Consider the following 18,394-nt stretch of genomic DNA (forward strand, 5'->3'; position numbering starts at 1 on the left):
AGGAGGGCCTTGCCCTGCTCCACATGAAAGGGCAGCAGCAAAGCCAAGGTCCAGGCCCCAGGCCCTTGATTCCAGATCTAGGGCTTTCCGCTGGCACAGGAAGAATGAGTCAGAGCCATTAAAACATCTTTTCCAGGACACTCAGGGAATTCAGGCTTCCTGAAGCGAAATAATGAACGAACAGGCTTCCTTCTACCACATGTGCCCCAGATCATCATCTTCACACCTGCCTCATACTACACCGTGCTAGCTACAGGCTCCTTAACCTACTGTTTGCCTTCCACATCTATGGACGGGTGTTAGTGTGGCCTCCACTTAGATATGATCTCCCCTCTCTATTAAAGAGCTAACATCTAACTCATTATTTCCAGAATTAACTGGATTGTGGAACACCTGTGGGCATGAAATATTACCCATGGAACCCCTAAATGTTGGTTAAGGTGGGGAAGTCTCAGACGGCAGGATGGAATCTCCTTGGGATCAAGGTAAAATTTACAGGATAAGTCTATTTTCATACCCCAAACCGCTGCACCTAATGATATGGCACTTCCTGTTTAATATTTGGAGCCATGAATATCGTTATCATTGGAATATACTCCCAGAACCCCACTCTCCATCGCACAGACCACCTGGGATCTGCAGAACACAGTTTAGAAACAGTGAACAATTCTGTAGTCGGTAACAGAGCCTTTCTCAAAGGCCTATTTCAGGGTCCTGGCTATAAATTTCTGAAACAGCCTGTAAACCCCAAAGTCAAGACAAAGATCCATCAAGCAAGAGCCCAAGAGCAGGGCTGCCCCTTGGTACCAGCTCCCTGTGCAGCAGCCGTGTGGCTGGCCAGGGACAGGCGTGGCTGAAGCCTGCTGCCAAGAACATTACCTCTAGTTCCAATGCTTCAGACAGTAACTTCTGGGCATTTCTCCTGAACGTCTCAGTTTGGGGGTCGCTGCGGACTTCGATGGAGGGCTTATCTGAATGCTTCTCAATGAACGTCTTCCACTCAGTGTAAACCTCACTGGCAAGATTAGCCACCTCTCCATCTGAATGTTTGCGCATCTTGTTCACAGTGTGACCTAGAAGAAAGTGAAAGAAATCCAAGAAACAAGCTCTGTTTTCCTGTCAAACCCCAAATCGGGTCAACCTCAGCTCCTGCTTTCTACACGATCAGAGAACATCAGAAGGGAAGAAGCCACTTGGACACCATCCATGCCATCATTCTGTAGGTGTACAGAGCTCCAGGTGACTCGGTCAAGGTCAAATGACCAATCTAGCTGGCACAAATCACCCTGGACCCATTTTACAATGAATAAACATCACTCCAGGGAGTCAGACAACAGCAAAGGAGTGAAAGGGTCGACGGCTTAAACATTTCTCAGACAATTCCACGAGCACATTTTTATACCCAAGGACTGATCTCCTAATCTACCAAAGAGAAGCACCATCTGAAAGCAGAGAAATTGGGGCTCTTTCCTTCCTGTTCATATACGTCATGGGTCCCAGGCACTGCACTGGATAGGAGGAAGGTCCCCTTTGAGGCTCTGCAGCCCCGTAAATCAGGCTTGGGGCTTTTAGGCTGCTTCAGGGCTCCCTTTCAGTTACAGGTGCAGACAACGGAGCCCCTGACCCCTTGGAGCCGGGATTCCAGGTCAGATGTTGCTGCTAGTTCAGCAGGGAAGTCCTGAGAAGGCGGGGTGCTGGGAAGCAAGCCAAGAACTGGGTGAAACTGATGCTCTAGGAACCGAGCTCAAGGGAGAATCTAATCCTCTACCCCTCCCCAGTGACAGAAGCAGTGCATGGGAGGGTGATGCCTCCAGGAGCTGGCAAGACCATTTGTACGTCTGTCCTTGCTAAAGCTTTGAAATAAATATGCAGATATTCCTTTGCAAAAAAAGCGGGGGGGGGGGGGGTGTTGCTGCTTCCTATCTGGGTGGCCTGGAGCAGACCGCTCTTCTACAGACTAATCTTTGGAAGGGAGGAGAGAGTCCAGACATTCTATATCATCCCCAATGATCACATTTCAAGTCTTGTGGAAAGAATTTCTAACCTCAAGAGATGTGTCCATGAGGCCCTTTCACAGTCCAGGTGTCAATACCAAAGTGTGCCTGACGTAACGATGAGCGATAATAAAGTCTGCCAGTAGTGCTGCCTTTCTAGGAGGCGAGGAACACCAAGATCTCTGGTGGCCCAGGAATCAATGAGGAGAGGCAGCGGCGAGTGTAGGCAGCCTGCAGCCCATGATCAATCAGATACAAGTAGTGCACGAGACATCATTGAGAGGAGGATGAGGCTGGCCCCAGTCTCTCTTTCCTCATCTATAAACCAAAGCATTGACCTGGGGTCCTCCCAGAAAAGGAGGCAGGACCATTCCAGAGCAAGAATGAGCAACAGTGAGGGAGGCCCAAGTACTGGAGGGCAGCCTCTAGCACCTCAACAAGCTAGAACAATGGGCCAGAGTGAATCAAAGTGAAGATTTTCCTTGAGAGTGAGGAGGGAGAATCTGTGATTTCATCAGCGCAGGAAATGTCCCCTACCAACGCTGAGCAGCAGCTATGCTGCATCTTAGAGGCCTGGGGAATGTCCCTGGATACTGAGAAGCTGTGACTTGTTCAGAGTCAGTCACACAGCCAGCACGTGTCAGAGGCAGGACTCGAACCCAGATCTTACTGACTCTGAGTCCAGCTCTCCATTCAAAAAAGGCCATGCTGAAATCAAACAGGAATAAATGTAAATTCCTACACTTGGGTTCAAAACGTCAACTGCCTAAGTATAACGTGTGACTAGACGAGCGTTTTATTAAAAAGATGGGGAGGGGGACTCATTAATTGGGGAGTGGCTGAACAAATTATAGTAACGAATGTAATGGAATCCTACTATGCCAGATTAAATGATGAAAGGGATAGTTTCAGAACAACCTGGGAAAATCCATACGAGCTGATGCAGAGGGAGGTAAGTTTAGTACAATTTATACCATAACAGCAACATTGTAACAAACAAGCAGCTGGGCAATGCAGCGCAGAGAGTGCTTGGCCTAGAGTCAGGAAGATCTGAGTTCAAATCCAACCTCAGACACTTGCTAGCTGTGTGACCCTAGGCAAGTCACTTCACTCTGCCTCAATTTCCTCATCTGTAAAATGAGCTGGAGAAGGAAATGGCAAACCACTCCAGTATCTCTGCCAAGAAAACCCCAAATGGGGTCCCAACGAGCTGGGCACGGCTGCACACGACAGCTCTGATCGCCGCCAGAGGACCGAGGAAGGAGGATGCAGACAAGGGACGGACTGAGCGCGTCTCCACACAGCCAATGTCGCCATTTCTTTTGCTGGCCGGGCACGTGGATGACGAGGGTTTTTGTTTTCTTCTTCTGCAATGCTTTGTTTTTAGGGGAGGAAAAAGTGAGAGGGAGAAAACACATGTTTACGATCGACAAATCAGGATCATACTTAAACAGATGGAGGGATTGTGGTGGACCGAGAGCGCCACGGGAGCCCGCCGCGTGACTCCACAAAGTCCCAGAGGCATTAAGAGAGGCAGAGGGCGAGGTACACACTGAGGGGGGCGCTGCTCCACAAGATGGGAGGGATACCAAGGAGACGGAGCGCCAACAGCAGCACAACCGGGGTCCGGAGGCCCTTGAGACGAGCCCGAGGATCACCAGAGCGGAGCTAGACGAGACCTCGGGAACCTGCTGGTTCGACCCAACTCCCCACCCAAAGTCCCACAAGTCATAAGAGTTAGAGACAAGATCCAAACCTGGGTCCCAATCCCCGAGCCAGTTTTTCATACTCTCCTCCCCTTCCTCCTCTAGTTGTAATGGCAGGAACAAAGAATGTTCAGTCTGGAGAAGAGCAGACGTGGGGGCTTTCCCCCAGCCCAGCAAAGCATGATCGCTTTCTGCAAGTATACAAAGACTCCTCGGGATAATGGATGGAAGCTGGAAAAACGTCCTTGGGGTGAAAGCATCCGAAAGGGGGGCAGCTCACCTGGGGTGGAGGAGGCAGCGCTCTGGAGGCTGGAGGGGAACCCTCCCCTGCCCAGGCCCCAAGCTGGCACTCGAGGGCCTCTTCTCTGGGATTCTCTGAGCTGGGTGCCCAGGATGTCGGCAGGGTAGGAACTTGGCAGAGCCAGACCAGGGTCCCAGCAGTCCCAGTATTCCCTTTTCCTGGGCCTCCGTTTCTTCCTCTGTTAAACAAAATCGCCTGAAGATCTCCTGCAGACACAGGAGTTTGCAGCTGGGTCACTTTATCCCTTAACTGTGAAGGCCAGAATGAAGAGGCTTCAAATGGCCTCGGGCCAGGCCAGGGGCAGGGCACTCCATGCTCTCTCAGAGCTCGAGCTCTGCCTCTGCTTGGGACCAGGGACGGGTTCCAAGTTCTGGGGCGATCTCCGCATAAAAGAATAAAGTGACAGCATGAAGAGGCGGGAGGCAGGAGGAGCCTGGAGCCTGAGCAGCCTCCAAACCTTCATTGATGCTGGCTGGGCCATGGGTCCAAGCACCTTAGAGACCACAGCAAACACCCGCCCCCTCTGTCTGCCCCTGGAGGACACAACCAGCAGATCTGCGGGTCACCAGTTCTCGGGCTGAGGCGCTGGCAGCCTGGGGAGGGAGCAGCATTCCGTGAGACTCTATCACATCCTTTGGCCTATCACAGGAATGAAAACTCAAAGGGAGAAGTGATCGTGGACAATCTCCACAGAGAATCTCCCAGATCCATGTGAGAACTGACTGTGCGCTGAGGCCACAGGGATGCTAAGAGAGCTGGGGCTGAAACCTCACCCCACTACTGCCCAGCTGTGTGTCTCCAGGCCAGGCACCGCCCATCTCCTCAGTTTCCTCATTTGTAAGATGGGAAGTCTCTACCCCTCAGGGTCATTGTGAGCCAAGTAGGAACATACAGGCCCAACCACATCACCCCCTGCTTCACCACTTCCAGCGGCTCCCTACTGCCTCCAGGATCAAACATAAAATCCTCTGCTTGGCGTTCAAAACCCCCTCACGCGGCCCCCTCCTCGTCTCACAGTCTTCTGATACTCTGCTCCCCTCGACACACTCTTGAATCCAGTGACCCCAGCCTCCCGGATATTCCTCACAAGACCCTGCATCTCCAGTCACCAGGCTTTTGCACTGGCTGTCCTTCATGCCTGGAATGCTTTCCCGCCTCACCTCCACCTTCTGGCTTTACAAGAAGCCTTGCCTGGCTCTCCTTCACCTTAGAGCCTTCTCTCTGCTTATTATTTCCAACTTACCCTGTATTTATCTGTATTTCCGTGGACGTTGCCTCCCCCACTGCACTGGGAGCTCCTTGCTGGCAACAACTCTTTTTGCCTTTTTTTGTATCCTTAGCACATGGGACAATGCCTGGCACACAGGAGGAGCTTAATAAATGCTTACTGACTCGACGTGGGAGCCCTAAAAAGTGACAATCGTCATGCAAACCTGACAAGTCTCCCTGCCCAATTCAGCAGAGTCACAAGAGAACCCAGGAAGGGAAACTCATTTTCTGTGTCCTTGAACCTGAAAAGGGAGTGGTCCTGTTCAGCCGTGTCCTCAGACTCTTTGCGACCCCATTGGGGGTCTTCTCAGCAAAGACAGTGGACTAGTTTGCCATTTCCTCCTCCAGCTCATTTTACAGATGAGGAAACTGAGGCAGACGGGGTGAAGTGAATCGCCCAAGGTCACACAGCTAGGAAGTGTCCAGAATGGGAACCTGCTGCCTCCAGGCCTGGTGCTCTGTGCCTATGGTGCCCCCTAGTGGGGAGGCCCTTAATAAATGCTTCCTCTCTTATTCCCCAATTTCTCTGAGGGGCATCATCATGCTTCAGTCACTTGGCTTTGAAGCCTTGGACTCACCTCGTTTCCCTCCCTCTCCTTCACCCCCTTTTCTGTACCTAGTCACTAAGCGTGGAGGGGGCAGGGTATATGGTGTGCTCAGGGAGGATGGGCACCTCTGGGGTGAGGGCTGCTCATCCACCCGGTGTCCACGTGACTCACCCAACTTCCACCTGTGCCTCCAAGAAGCCGGAGCACACGCAGCGGCCACACCCTGGTAAACCAGCTCCGCAGACGGGCTAGACCAGGGTCACTGACAGGCCTCAAACCCACTGGTGAGCCAGGGAAGTCCACCCCAAGCATGGAGGAATGGGCAGATGAGAGGCCATGAGGGTGGCTGAAGCAGGTGCTTGGTCAGATGTGGAAGATGCCAAGTTCACCCACTGCACCCCAGGCCACTGCCAGTCGTCCTGACTGTCCTACCACTGGACTTTGATGACTCAGGAACGGAAACTGAGGCTGATGACTTTGCGCAGCTCTGCCCCACTTAAATCCAATTCACGCAAAAATCAAGATGTCACCCGCGATGTCATCTGTCCTCTGAAAACAGGACAATACCACCACCACCTACTCACTAAATCTTAACTCCCTTCTGTCCTTTCCTTCCTACCCCAGACTAGTCCAGGACCGATCGCCTCTCACAAGGAATGCACACCAGGGCCTCCCAAGTAACCGCGTTGTGTAAAGCATCGTGCTTGGGCTCAGGAAGATAAAAATGTGTGTGACCGTTGCTCCTTACACTCTTGGAGCTTCTAAGAGAGCAGCAGGATCTGCGGCTAGATTACACAGAGACAAACACGAAAATAAGAACAACAAAGATCTTGGGCAGGGCCTTGAGGTTTACAGGGCACCATCTTGGGAGACAGGGAGGGGGCAGGTATTATGCCCATTTCACAAATGAGGGCACCGCTTATGTAAAGGGGTGGGCAGACTCCGTTCCCATGCATTCATCAAATATTTATCAAAGTTCTCCTCCATGCTGAGCAAGCGTGCTGTCAGTTCTATGGGGACACCAAGAAGAAGAAAGCATGGCTGGCCCTGCCTTCAAAGAGCTTACTGTCTAGGAGAATATCATGGGGTCCCCACAGAGGAAGAGCACCCAGAGCCACGCGGTCACCGCACCTGCCCAGGAGTCCCCTCTCAACATCTCTGAAAACTTTAACGACGGAAATCTAGATTCCACTGTTGGTTGGCTGATTTTTCCTAAAGCTTTGGGAGTCATCAATATGGCAGAAGGATCCGGGGCAGCATCTGGGCAGCACTGCTGTAAGATTTTCAAAGAGCTGGATGGATGCCTGTAGTCTCCCCCAAACCCTTCGAGGCTGACATGACAGACAGGACTGTCCCCATTTCACAGCTCAGACAGGCTGAGCGACCGGCCTGTGACTGCATTTGTCAGGAGTGGGATGTGAACCTGAGATGACAAAATCTCTCTAGAAACAAGAGGAAAGAAAGACCCAAATAGAAGACAGCAAGCAGTTATGGAGAAGAGGCCTGTCTTTGGAAACTAACCATTAAACGGCAATGCCTAACCCTGACTTTTCTTAGGTGGATGCTGCCCTCCCTTGATGGGGGAAGGGGGCCATGGAGGAAGAGGTTAGCAAAGGGATGCCTCAGAGTGACAGAAGCAAAGGGACCTCAGAGGCTCCTGGTCCACCTCCACACCCAGAGAGGACACACCAGAGAAGTGGTCATTCCAGCTTGGAGGAAGACCTCCAGGAAAGGGGCAGGGAGCTCACTCACTACCCCCTGACACAGCCAGGCCCATTGGTGGAAACTAATAGAAACCTGCCTCTCTGTAATTCTACCCTCGGCCATATGGACAGCAATACCAAAAACCTAACACATGACCAAGAGGCTTTCTGATTGGCCAAGCCTAGATCAGGGATTGTGGGCTAGGAAAATGAGCTCCATGCAGTGTACCCAAAGAAGCTCACAAACTTGGCTTGGAGGTGTTCCTCTTCAGCTGGGGAGACCTCGTCTTTATCTGGGAACCACATAAGAGCAGGGGCCTGGGGAGACTACTAACAGGCCAAGCTGGGGCAAGGGACACATCCAATCCCCTTCCACTGACATCTTATTTCTGGATATGTACATAACCCCCGGTAATCCAATCTGTGTGGTCTGAGCACTGCAGGAGTGGTGAGGTGGAAAAAGCATGCTGAAGCCAGTGCCAGCAGCAGGAAAGGCAGTTAGGGACGGGGACATAGATTTCTGAACCCAGGACCCAGAAAGTTCCCAAAAAACATAAGGAAAGGTGAAAGCTTAGGGACCAGAGGCCAAGATGCCCTGGTTAGGATCTAAGCAGGAGGGAGGTGCCAACAAGGCCTACGATAGCTGGATGGATCCTGCTATGAACTGTCCAGCCCTCTCTGGAGCTAAGATCTCATTGCTTTGCACCATGCCGTGTTCACATGTCCACCTCATGGACCAAGCCCAGGAATCTGCTCTTTCCTAGAGCCCACAGGACAGGGCCAGGCAGGGAGGTAGGAGGTGGAGGGAGGCTCCTTGCTATGAATACCTGCAGGCAATTATCCCACAAATGTCCCCAGCCCCATAATGGTGTTAACAGAACCTAGAACCCCAACTCCTCCAGGCCCTAAGAATTCAGCTGCAAGCCAACCTCAGCATGGCCCAGGAAGGTCTCAGCCAGGGTCAAGGCCTTGCCCAGATGGGCAGCTTTCCAAGTGCCAAGAGTCCAGGCTACACACTGGGTCCTCCTTCTTTTCTCAGAATTGAATTACCAGACCATCAGACACACCCAGATCCATTCAAAATTACATTCCAGAACTAACCCAAATGATTAAGAAATGATCTTAGGTGGTCAACAGGCAGCCCTGCTCCTCTCCGAGACCTGACCCTTTCACTCAATACAGGTCTGTACACCCCGACATGAATCCCGGGGGCACCCCCTCTCCTGGGCCAAGCCACCCTTTGCCTTCACCTATGGAGGCTGACTGCCCCCTAGTGGCCATAATCCAGGACAGCTGCAGAGGTCAGTCTCCCTCTGGCCCACCTGTGAGCCAAGGTCTTGGGTGTTTTCAGAACCCACATTTCTCAGCTTCGGTTTCTACTAAAGAGGAGCGATTCCTTAACCTCTGTGCAGGGCCCATGTGGGGTGGGCAGCCACAGCACCTTGACTGGATGTTCTCAAGCAAGAGGGCCAGAAGAGGCCAAGCAGTTTCAATCAATCCATGAGTCAAGTAACAATAAACACATATCCCCAAGTACCTTATTGTGAGCCAGACCCCAGGGTAGAAGGTCAGAAAATAAACATCTCGGCTGGGAGGTGCTGGCAATGGGGAGGTACCGGCAGCATCTTAAGATGTGGAGCCAGGAGGGCCACCGGGGACCATCTAGTTTAATGCCTCCTCATTTTACAGAGGGGGAAATCAAGGCCCAGAGAAATGGGCGTGCCTCTAAATTCTATGATTATATGATCCTAAAGAAAGGCGTAACCCAAACCGTGTTCTCAAGGAGCTTCCAGCAAGATAACAGGCAGTACAAGGGGAGAGAGCCAGGCAAAGGAGAGGGGCGGGGGAATGGGAGGTCTCTGCTGGCTCACGCAGGGGGAGCAGTGGGGATGGGCAGGGAAGGCTTTTGGAAAGAGAAGGCCCCTGGCGAGGCCACAAATGAAGGAAGGCACATTCAAAGAGCTGCCGGGGAAGTGAGGAAGCCACTCCAGGCTTGGGGAAAGGGGACCCAAGGCCCCAGGAGGGCCAGAGAAAGCTGTTCCGTTTGGCTGGAATGTAAACCACAGGGAAGTCTGACATGAGGCTGGAACGGGGGATGGGAATGGGATTGGGGAGGGCCTAGTATGCCAGGATCAAGAGTTTTTACTTGACTGATGGCTTTGCAGACGGGGTGTGAGCGCTGGCCACACCAGACCCCCACCCATGTGTTGACCCTCCCTTTCACATCAGTGACATTCTGGACACCATACAGAAATAACAGAGTCAGTTTTGTTCTTCTGCTTACCATCTAAATGGCCAGCAAATGGGTCAGTTCGCCAATGCAGCTAGCGACCCTTTTGTGTCACCACATCAAACGTTGGGGGCCACCCCTTTCAGCTGCTGGTTGTTAGGACCCAGACAGAGGAGGCTGGACGGACTCACAGAGAGGCGGGCAGCAGTCAAATGCACCTACCTATCTTGGTTGACCTTAACACGTCTTTTGAGGGTAGTTTCTTCTTTAACTCCCGTAAAGCTTCAACTAAATTTTCTTGGGGTTGCCCTGGAAGCTCCAACACTGCTTTCCATCTTTTGATGTCTTCGACAACCACCACTCTCTGGGAAAGAGAAAAGTCATTTGGAAAATGGAACATTTTCATTAGGAAGATGTGTGCCTTCACCTGCACTGAGGGGGCTCCTCCTGACACGTGAATTAGTGGTTCTGACCTGACCTAAAGCATGGCATGTGAGATGACCCTGAATGATGGTAACGACTTATGAGCAGGTCCTGGTCCCTACATGTCAGGAAGAGGGTGGATCCACAACCCCGGGGCACTGAGCAGTGAGCACCAGGGAGTCAGGGGAGGGGAAGGAGAACAGTTACCAGAGCATGCCAACTCAAGATGCCACTCAAGAGGCCCCACAACTATGGAGACCTTGAGGAAGGAGGCAGAGCAGCCCCAAAGAGCCATCTACTGCCAGGATAAGAGCTACATCTACCCAACAAGACCCAAGTATGGCCCATCTTGGGGTGAGAGTGGAGATCTTGCCGAGAAGATGGCAGACAGCCCTGAGGAGGCCTAACGGAATCTAAGGGCACCCGAGGAAGGGGCTCCAACCTGCCCCCAGAACAGGACACAAATCAGGACAGATGGCAAGACCTTCCTCAAAAAGTATCAATATGGAACGTATGTATGTAAAAACAATGTGAAATGGTGATTTCTAGAAAAGGGGGCAGGACACAGAGAGGGGGAGGTGTCCACTGGACCATCAGGCCCTGCTGTGGAAGACGCTGCAAATATCCAGTCTGACAAAACCAGGTAGGGAAAAATGGTTCTTGCACAAGTCAAAGTAGAAGGGGCTGCTCCTCTAGGTCCACTGAGGAGGAGGAAAGAATAAGGCCAGGGTTGGAGACTTTACAGAATACACCCACCCCCTAGACCTGAAGAAGGCAGAACTGTGATCCCAGAGAATCCTGAGCATGAAATAATTCCCAAGAGAAAACACTGTTTCAGCTGAAGGGCTAAGATACGTGCTATGCTTTGGTCACAGAGTCTTTAAGGGAGACTCACAGATTGTCAGGGCTGAGCAGGGACCTTAGACACCCTCCAGGTTACAGAGGAAAGTGATCTGACAGCAGGTGGCAGGAGTCCTGTCCAGGCTTCTCAGGCCTACGGCAAGGCCTCCCCACTGGGGGCCCATCTCACCCCACAATGAACAGTAACATGAGCTGAGCCACCAATTATACGGGTATTATTCCCTTTGGGAAAGCAGGAAAAGTGCCATCGTCACCCTCATTCTCTGATAACAGTTTCCTCGACAGAAAATCTCAGAGCAGACAGTGAGAAAGGAAAGCTCTCTGGAAGCCTCACTTAGCGGGTCTGCAAGCTCAAAATTTCTCTCCCTCTCCAGAACTCAGCCTCATCTGCCTGCGCTGGCTTACTCACAGTGAGAACGAGCGACGTGCCACCTCCAGATGCGCCGTGGAAGTGGAAGGTGGATGCCTGCTCTCTATCGGGCAGTAGGGACTAGGAAGGCTCTGGCAAGACTACTTGTGGGTGGTGGAGAGAAGTGGAGGCATGGTGGGAAAAGCATTGCCCTGGGAGTGAGCTTTCATCACTACAATCACAGGTAATCCGAGTATCTAGAACAGAAGCCTGAGACCCAGAGACCTTCCTGGGTGGTCAGCGCACCTTGACTAGGCCACATGCTAGGCCTCGCTCAGGCTCATCTGCAAAATGAGTGGGCTGGACTTGAGAGTAAGAAGTCACGTTTCACACAGAGCCCTGGAGTTTCTAAGATTCACAAAACCACAGACTTTCCAGGGTGGAGGCCAACCCGCCAACCCCCAAAGAATCCCGCTACAATAGACCCAAGCAGTGACCTAGACTCCCCTGTCCAGCAGCACCTGGCACTGGATAAATGTGGATGCACTGACCGCGTTCCTCCACAGTAACAGTTGACATCAGCATCGATGAGAACACAGATGCAGCACAACCTTGGCTGTGCACTTCTGCTCTCTCCTCTTGGTGGCAGTCAGTGGCATTTTCTATGCCTCATGCCAGCCCTGAACGACTCACCCACCTTCCGCTAGCCAGGCCTCCTGTCTAACAGGGTGGAGGGTGGAACAGCCTCTGGACGAGCCAAAAGGCCAATGGGACGCACTTGTGCTATCGGGTTACTGATCCATTGCAAACTATTACTCCTCTAAAACTGGCCATGAGAAATCATTCCAAGAGCTGCCTTTTCATGGCCTCTCTCCAGTGATGACACAGATTCTGCATGAGATACGCAAAGTCACTTGGTGTATGTTGTCCTTGTGTGCTGCCTTGCTCAGGGAAGACCCAGGCTCTCCCAGGGCATGGAGGGCAGGAATAAAGGATGACAGAGGTCTCCCTCGTGCAGGAAGGTCTACAAAGGGCCTTCCATCTCCCACCTGGTTTGATCCTCAGGAGACAGATACTACAGCTTACTCCTGGTTTACAAACAGGGAGACAGAGGCTCACAGCCAGTACCAAAAGCAGGCCCAGAAGCCTGATTTCTCCTCACTCTGAATCCACCTTCTTTTTGACTCCATGGCCAGTTCACATTTCACCAGGCCATCCTGCCTCTTGTTATTGAAGCGCATTAACACAGACATCTGGTAACAACGTGCTACCTGTAGGATGATGAGCTGGGCCCGGGATGGAGAGGGCGACACGATACATCTGGTCACGTCTCTATTATTCACATCATCCTCTTCCCCAACAAAATGGAGACAAGCTGTGGGTTTCAAGTGGTGGGACCCCAAGATCTAGAAGTGTGTAATCCTGGCATCTAACGACCTTCTGACCTCCCTGACACCCAGACAGTGGAGGGATCCTCTGGACAAGGTCACAGGACGCAGGTGGCTGGTCCGTGGCAGAGCTCCTCGGGCCTCCCCATGGAAGCTTGCAGCCCTGGCTCCAATACTGCCTCCCTTACCAGGAGTGACCGTGGGTGACTGAGCCTCTGTTCTTGAATCAAGAAAACAGGAGGAAAAAGTCTTGCCCAGCCTGCTTTACCGGACCCGAGATTATTCCTGCGGCCTTTACAACACTTTCAGTTCAACAGCAAACACTTACTGAGCAGTGAGCCTGGGTCAGGCCCTGCGCTGGGGCCACAAAAACACAGGTGAAAGCGTCCTGCCCTCAAGGAGGTGACATCTCCGGAGGGTCAGAACACAGCACGTCCTTAGACAAATAACACAAAGAATCTGCAAAGCAAACGTGAGGCTATGGGAGGAGGGGTGTGGGCTTGCTAATGCCTGCGGGAGTGGAGCAGAGGGGCGCAGGCAGGAAAGGCCTCCTGAAGGGGCGCTGGCCCCTGAGACAACACGCAGAAACATCACAGAGAGGGCACTTAGGTCACACTAATCTTTCTGGAGCACAGAGGACAGAAAAGGGACATTCTAAAAAGGCCACCCAAAGGCCGGTGGGAGCCAACCATCCAAGGACTGTAAACACCAGGCTGGGAACCGTGTTTTGTATCCGCTGCAGATTGTCAAGTATGGGCATTCTGTGTTTAGGACTAGAAACTAGGCAGCTTGGAGATGAGAGAGGCTAGCAGGAGAAGGACTCATTAGAGGCTCCTGTAACAGTTCAGACAGGAGGAGACAAGAAGAGGAGGAAGGCAAGAGATGTCACAGAGGGAGAATCAACAAGACCCAGCAACTGACTGGATCTAGGACCCGAGAGAAAAGGAAGCGGGAGGATACCGAGGCGGCTAAGCCGGCTGACTCTAGGAATGGGGGCACCTTCAGTTTGGAAGAGAGAAGGGTTGTGGAAGGAACAGAACGAGTTTCATTGTAGCTCTGCTGTGTTGGGCCACCCTAATGAAGACATCCAGCACGATGAGAGCTCAGGAGAGAGAGGAGGGCCATGGTGGCTGGCTCATGGTTACAGAGTCCTCCCCCGGCCACACCAAAGAAAACCTAGGCAAACTTTTCTCCCTCCTACCTCTCACCTTCAAAGACTCAAGCGTGGCCTGCTTGTAAACCTTTTCTCCAGAATCTTTCTTCTGAGGGCTGCTGTGAGGCAGAGGTTTTCGAATGACAAACTTATCCATCTCCAGGAGCTCCGGCTCTCCAGCACAGCCAGTCAGGAAGGGGGCTGTCCTCTAAAACCTATGGAACAGTAATAGTACAGCAGCGGGTGAGAGATGTTTGCTAGCGAGGGCACCAACAGAGCGGACGCATACAATAAAGACCTATAGTCCCGTTACTGCTAAGCTCCATCATCCCCCATCTCTACACTGTTTTAAGGCTGAATTAACTGGGGCTTTCCTCACTCTTGCACGAGCACCCTGGCACTTACACTTCCCTGCTGTGTAACTACGGCCAAACTACAAACAACCCACTTCGTCTAAGCCTCAGTTTCCTCATCTGTATGACAGAGGTAGTGCATGCACCCTCATCACATAAATATGAGAGCACTGTGTGAAGAGAGGGATCATTCCCCACTTTCAACAGATGACAAAGCCCAATGTCAAAGGGTGAAGACTTACCCAGAGGAGATAGTAAGGAAGAAGAAGAACCCACATCTCCTAACTACGGCCAGTGCCCTTACAATCCTATCAAAGGCTCAAATGAGGTGACGTGCAGAGGCACCTGGCACTCTTCAAATGCTCACAGAATGTCGGGTGAGATCACCACCCTCCCAAGCTCTAGGTCCAAGAGGGTGCTACAGCATCTTTAGATTGAGGAAAGCTTAATTCTCACTTAACCCATCTAGGAGGTCCAGGTACCATATTCCTATTACACAAAGGAAGGAAACATGCATTTATTAAGCGCCTACTATGTGCCAGCAACTGTGCTAAGTGCTTTATCTCATCTGACCCTCACAATAACCCTGGGAGGTAGATGCTATTATCCCTATTTTATAATTGAGAAAATTGAGGCAAATGGAGCTTAAGTGACTTGCCCAAGGTCATTCAGCTACTAAGTGTCAGAGGCTAGATTTGAACTCAAGTCTGTCCTGACTGCAGGCCCAGTATGTGGGATACAAGAGCTGCCTTCAGGAAGGTTTGCAGAGTCAGACCTACCCTGACTGAGCCAATCCATCCAGCTCCAGCATTCCCCTTCCATGGAAAGCTTTCAAAGATGGAACCAAGCCTCCTTCCTTAAGCCTCATCAACGTGACCTGGATGACACAGCAGTCCATGCCTCTGCCAAGGAGAACACTAGTCATGCCAACGAGAGTATTCACCCCTCCTGGAGGCCAGAGGTCTGTCTTTCAGCTCCTCCTGATGACCGTCCCTACACTTACTCATTAAATCCTCACTGCACTGGTTGTGGTGAGCAGAGAATATACTCATTTTACAGACGAAGGCACAGAGGTTTAACTGACTTCCTTAAGCTCATACAGCTAGTAAATGGATTCAAACCCATTGCTCTTCTGCTCTGTTTGCACTACCAGATCACAAAGGATGTTGGACAACAACCCCATCTCCATCAGGACGGTCATAGTGGACAAAGCACTGGGCTTGGAATCAGGAAGAAGAGAGTTCAAATCCTGCCACAAATACTTTTTAGCTATGTGTCTTTTTACTGGCTGTCTGCCAGGCTTAGAATTCTCTCCCTCCTCTGTTTCCTGACCCCCTTGGCTTCCTTCAAATCCAAACTAAAATCCCACTTTTTGCAACAGGCCTTCTCCACATCAATTTCACAGTACACAGAGCAATGGGCCTGGAGTCAGGAAGACCTGAGTACAAATCGGACCTCAGAAACTTACTGGCTATGTGGTTACACCCAAGGGGGCAAATCACTTAATCTGTGTCTACCTTGATTTCTTCATCTGTAAAACAGGAATGATAACAGCACTCACTCCAAAGGGTTGTTAGATCATACGGTATCATATTTGTAAAACATCTTGTAAACCTTAAAGCATTAAGTGTAAATACTGGCTATGATCATTTACCCTGAAGATGTCTTGTTTGCACATAGTCGGTGACACATGAGCTATTAAACTGTGGGCTCCTTGAGGTCAGGACTATGTTTTTGCCTTTCTTTGTATCCTTAGACCTTAGTACAATGCCTGGCACACAAATGCTTGCCGATCGCTTGTCACTTCTAAGCCTCAGTTTCCACATCTGTAGAATGAAGATATAACAGCCACTACCTCCCATGGTTCCTGTGAGGCTCAAACTATATAATTGAGTTGTTTGTTTTTATGAAAGCTCCTGAAATGTATTTAAAGACAGACAGTAAGAAAAACAAATGAGGATTTCTCCATCTCTGTTTAGCACAAGACTAAAAAGAACACATACAAGTTGGTGTCCTGAATCTCCTTACAAGTCATGTCATGGCTATCCAAGGAAAGAAGCCATGGAATCATGTGGCCTCTGGCAGTTCAGCCTGTATGCCGCCATTTCCTCTTCTGTAGGTTCTTGGACTTCATACACGTTATTATAAAGCCTCTTCCTCTCATGGAGCTGCATGATCTCCCTGACATGGAAAAGGAGGGCCTCCTCAGCATTTAATGCCTTTTTCATGTATCTTCTGTTCTTCACCCTCACTCTCTGAACTACTCTTCCCATGTTTCTTCTTCTTCTCCTCTTTCTGTTTCTCTTGGTGAAGCTCCATCTGAGTTTTTGGTCTGCTCCTCTGCTCTTCTCCCACAGCATAATCCGAAATATATTCATCTGCATTAGCAATTTCCTTCCCAGCTTCTCCAGTACAGTAACAAAACTTGACAAAGGAGTGACAGCGCTTTTACCCCCATGTACCTTCTTTCCAATAGGAACCATGGATATGTGTATGATTGTCGTATGATCTTGACATCCTCCTCATACTTAGGACAGACAATAGCTCACTCCTGTCCTTTGATGATTGTTCCACATCTTGAATGTTTCACACAATCTTCTGTTTGAGCTAAGGGGGGGGGGGGGGGGAGGTGAGGCATCCAGGTGTTTGCGACCTTCCTACTTCTCTAGCACGCTTTCTTTCTGTTCTGTGAAGTCTTTTTTCAGACCCTTTGTCCTAAGCCTCCCAAGCAAACAACTGTTTGTGCCACTGAAACTGTATCTCCAGCGTATCAAAGGAAAAGGCCTCCTGCAGAACTAACTTCATCAGGCTTCTGTCCTGCGCTGGCAGAGAGAGGCGCTCTCACTGCGCCTGTTTTTGGATCACAGAGATGTCTTTGAGAATCCTGAGATTCCAGCCACAATTCCTCTTTTAGAGTCAAAATTCTGTCCAGGCATATCAATGCGATCTGCACACTTCTCTTCATCCTCCTCTTCACTGTTATGGTCTCTTTCCCCCTCTTCTCCCCCTGGTGTTTTGGGGGATTCACTCGCTCCAGTAACTTTCCTTAGCTTTCAGGGTACGCTTTGACCAGATCCACTTTGGCCTAGCCCTCCACGCTCATCATCCGCTCTTCTGAGTGGCAGCCATTCCACTGACCCCTGTGACCATCCAACGGGCCTAGGTCTCTCACATAAGTCCCTTTTGGGGTGGGTCGCAGCCCTGCAGTTTTCCCATACTCCTCCGCGTCATTGGAACGCGGGGTGGGGGGTGGCACTACTGCTTTGGCATCAGCAGCTGCTTCCCTGGGAGGGAGACCTGAGAGAAGCGTGCGCTGACCCCGACCCCAGCCCCAACACGCTTCTACAAAGGAGATAATACTTGTAAGGTGCTTTGCAAACCTTAAAAGCGCCAAACGAGCGTCTGTTATTGTTAGAGGGTTCCCTCCGCAATTGGCAGCTACTATTGGGAGTATTGGTGGCCTCCGGCCAGGAGAGGCCAAACAGCCGCCTCCACAACCCCTACTGGGAGCCAAGCAACGGACAGCCAATCAGCTCCGGAAGTGAGGGGACACTAGCAACGGGCAGCCAATCAGCTCTAGAAGTCAGGGGACACTAGCAACGGGCAGCCTATCACCTCTGGAATTTGGGTAACCTCTAGTAACAGCCAGCCAATCACACTACCAAGGAGTAGCCAATCACCTGTGAGAGAGAAGGGACCTTAGCAACGGGCGACCAATCACCTGTGGAAGTCAAAGGTTCTGAGGAACCGACGGCCTATCATCAACAGCGCCGAGGGCCCTCGAGGACCCTCCTCACGCCCGCCTTCTCCCTCCCAGGATTCGGGAGCTTCCAGTCTCTCAGGGCCGCCCGCCCTCCCCCTCCCTGGGGAACGTCAGGGCCGCCCCGAGGGCCTGCTCGAGCTCAGACCGACCCACCGGGGAAACGGTTCTGGCGCGCGGGCCGGCCACTGCCTCCAGGAGTCCTCGCTCTCCCCAGACGGCGCCGGCGCCAACTCCGGAAGCAAGATGGTCGCGCTTCCTGCCGGGCCCTGTAGTTCCGCCCGGGGCGGAGGCCCCGCCTTCCCCCGGCCGCCCGGGGCGGGGCGGACTCCATTGCCCAGCGTGCCCCGGCAGGC

General features: G+C 51.6%; 1 protein-coding gene and 1 pseudogene across 1 annotated transcript in view; both read right to left on the bottom strand.

Moving 5' to 3' along the window:
* TCEANC2 (transcription elongation factor A N-terminal and central domain containing 2) overlaps window positions 1–18,277 on the bottom strand; it is a 28,648-nt gene extending 10,371 nt beyond the window's left edge. Inside the window, exons 1-4 of the mRNA XM_036756187.1 lie at window positions 18,195–18,277; window positions 13,981–14,140; window positions 9,974–10,115; window positions 880–1,073 (exon numbers count right to left, since the gene is read on the bottom strand). Of these exons, the coding sequence (XP_036612082.1) occupies window positions 880–1,073; window positions 9,974–10,115; window positions 13,981–14,082 (438 nt within the window). The 5' untranslated portion in view covers window positions 14,083–14,140; window positions 18,195–18,277. The remainder of the gene's footprint in view (window positions 1–879; window positions 1,074–9,973; window positions 10,116–13,980; window positions 14,141–18,194) is intronic.
* On the bottom strand, window positions 16,321–18,372 carry LOC118846669 (annotated as a pseudogene).
* Between the last annotated feature and the right edge of the window lie 22 nt (window positions 18,373–18,394).

The sequence above is a fragment of the Trichosurus vulpecula genome, chromosome 4 (assembly GCF_011100635.1).
Source record: "Trichosurus vulpecula isolate mTriVul1 chromosome 4, mTriVul1.pri, whole genome shotgun sequence".
Classification (NCBI taxonomy): domain Eukaryota; kingdom Metazoa; phylum Chordata; class Mammalia; order Diprotodontia; family Phalangeridae; genus Trichosurus; species Trichosurus vulpecula.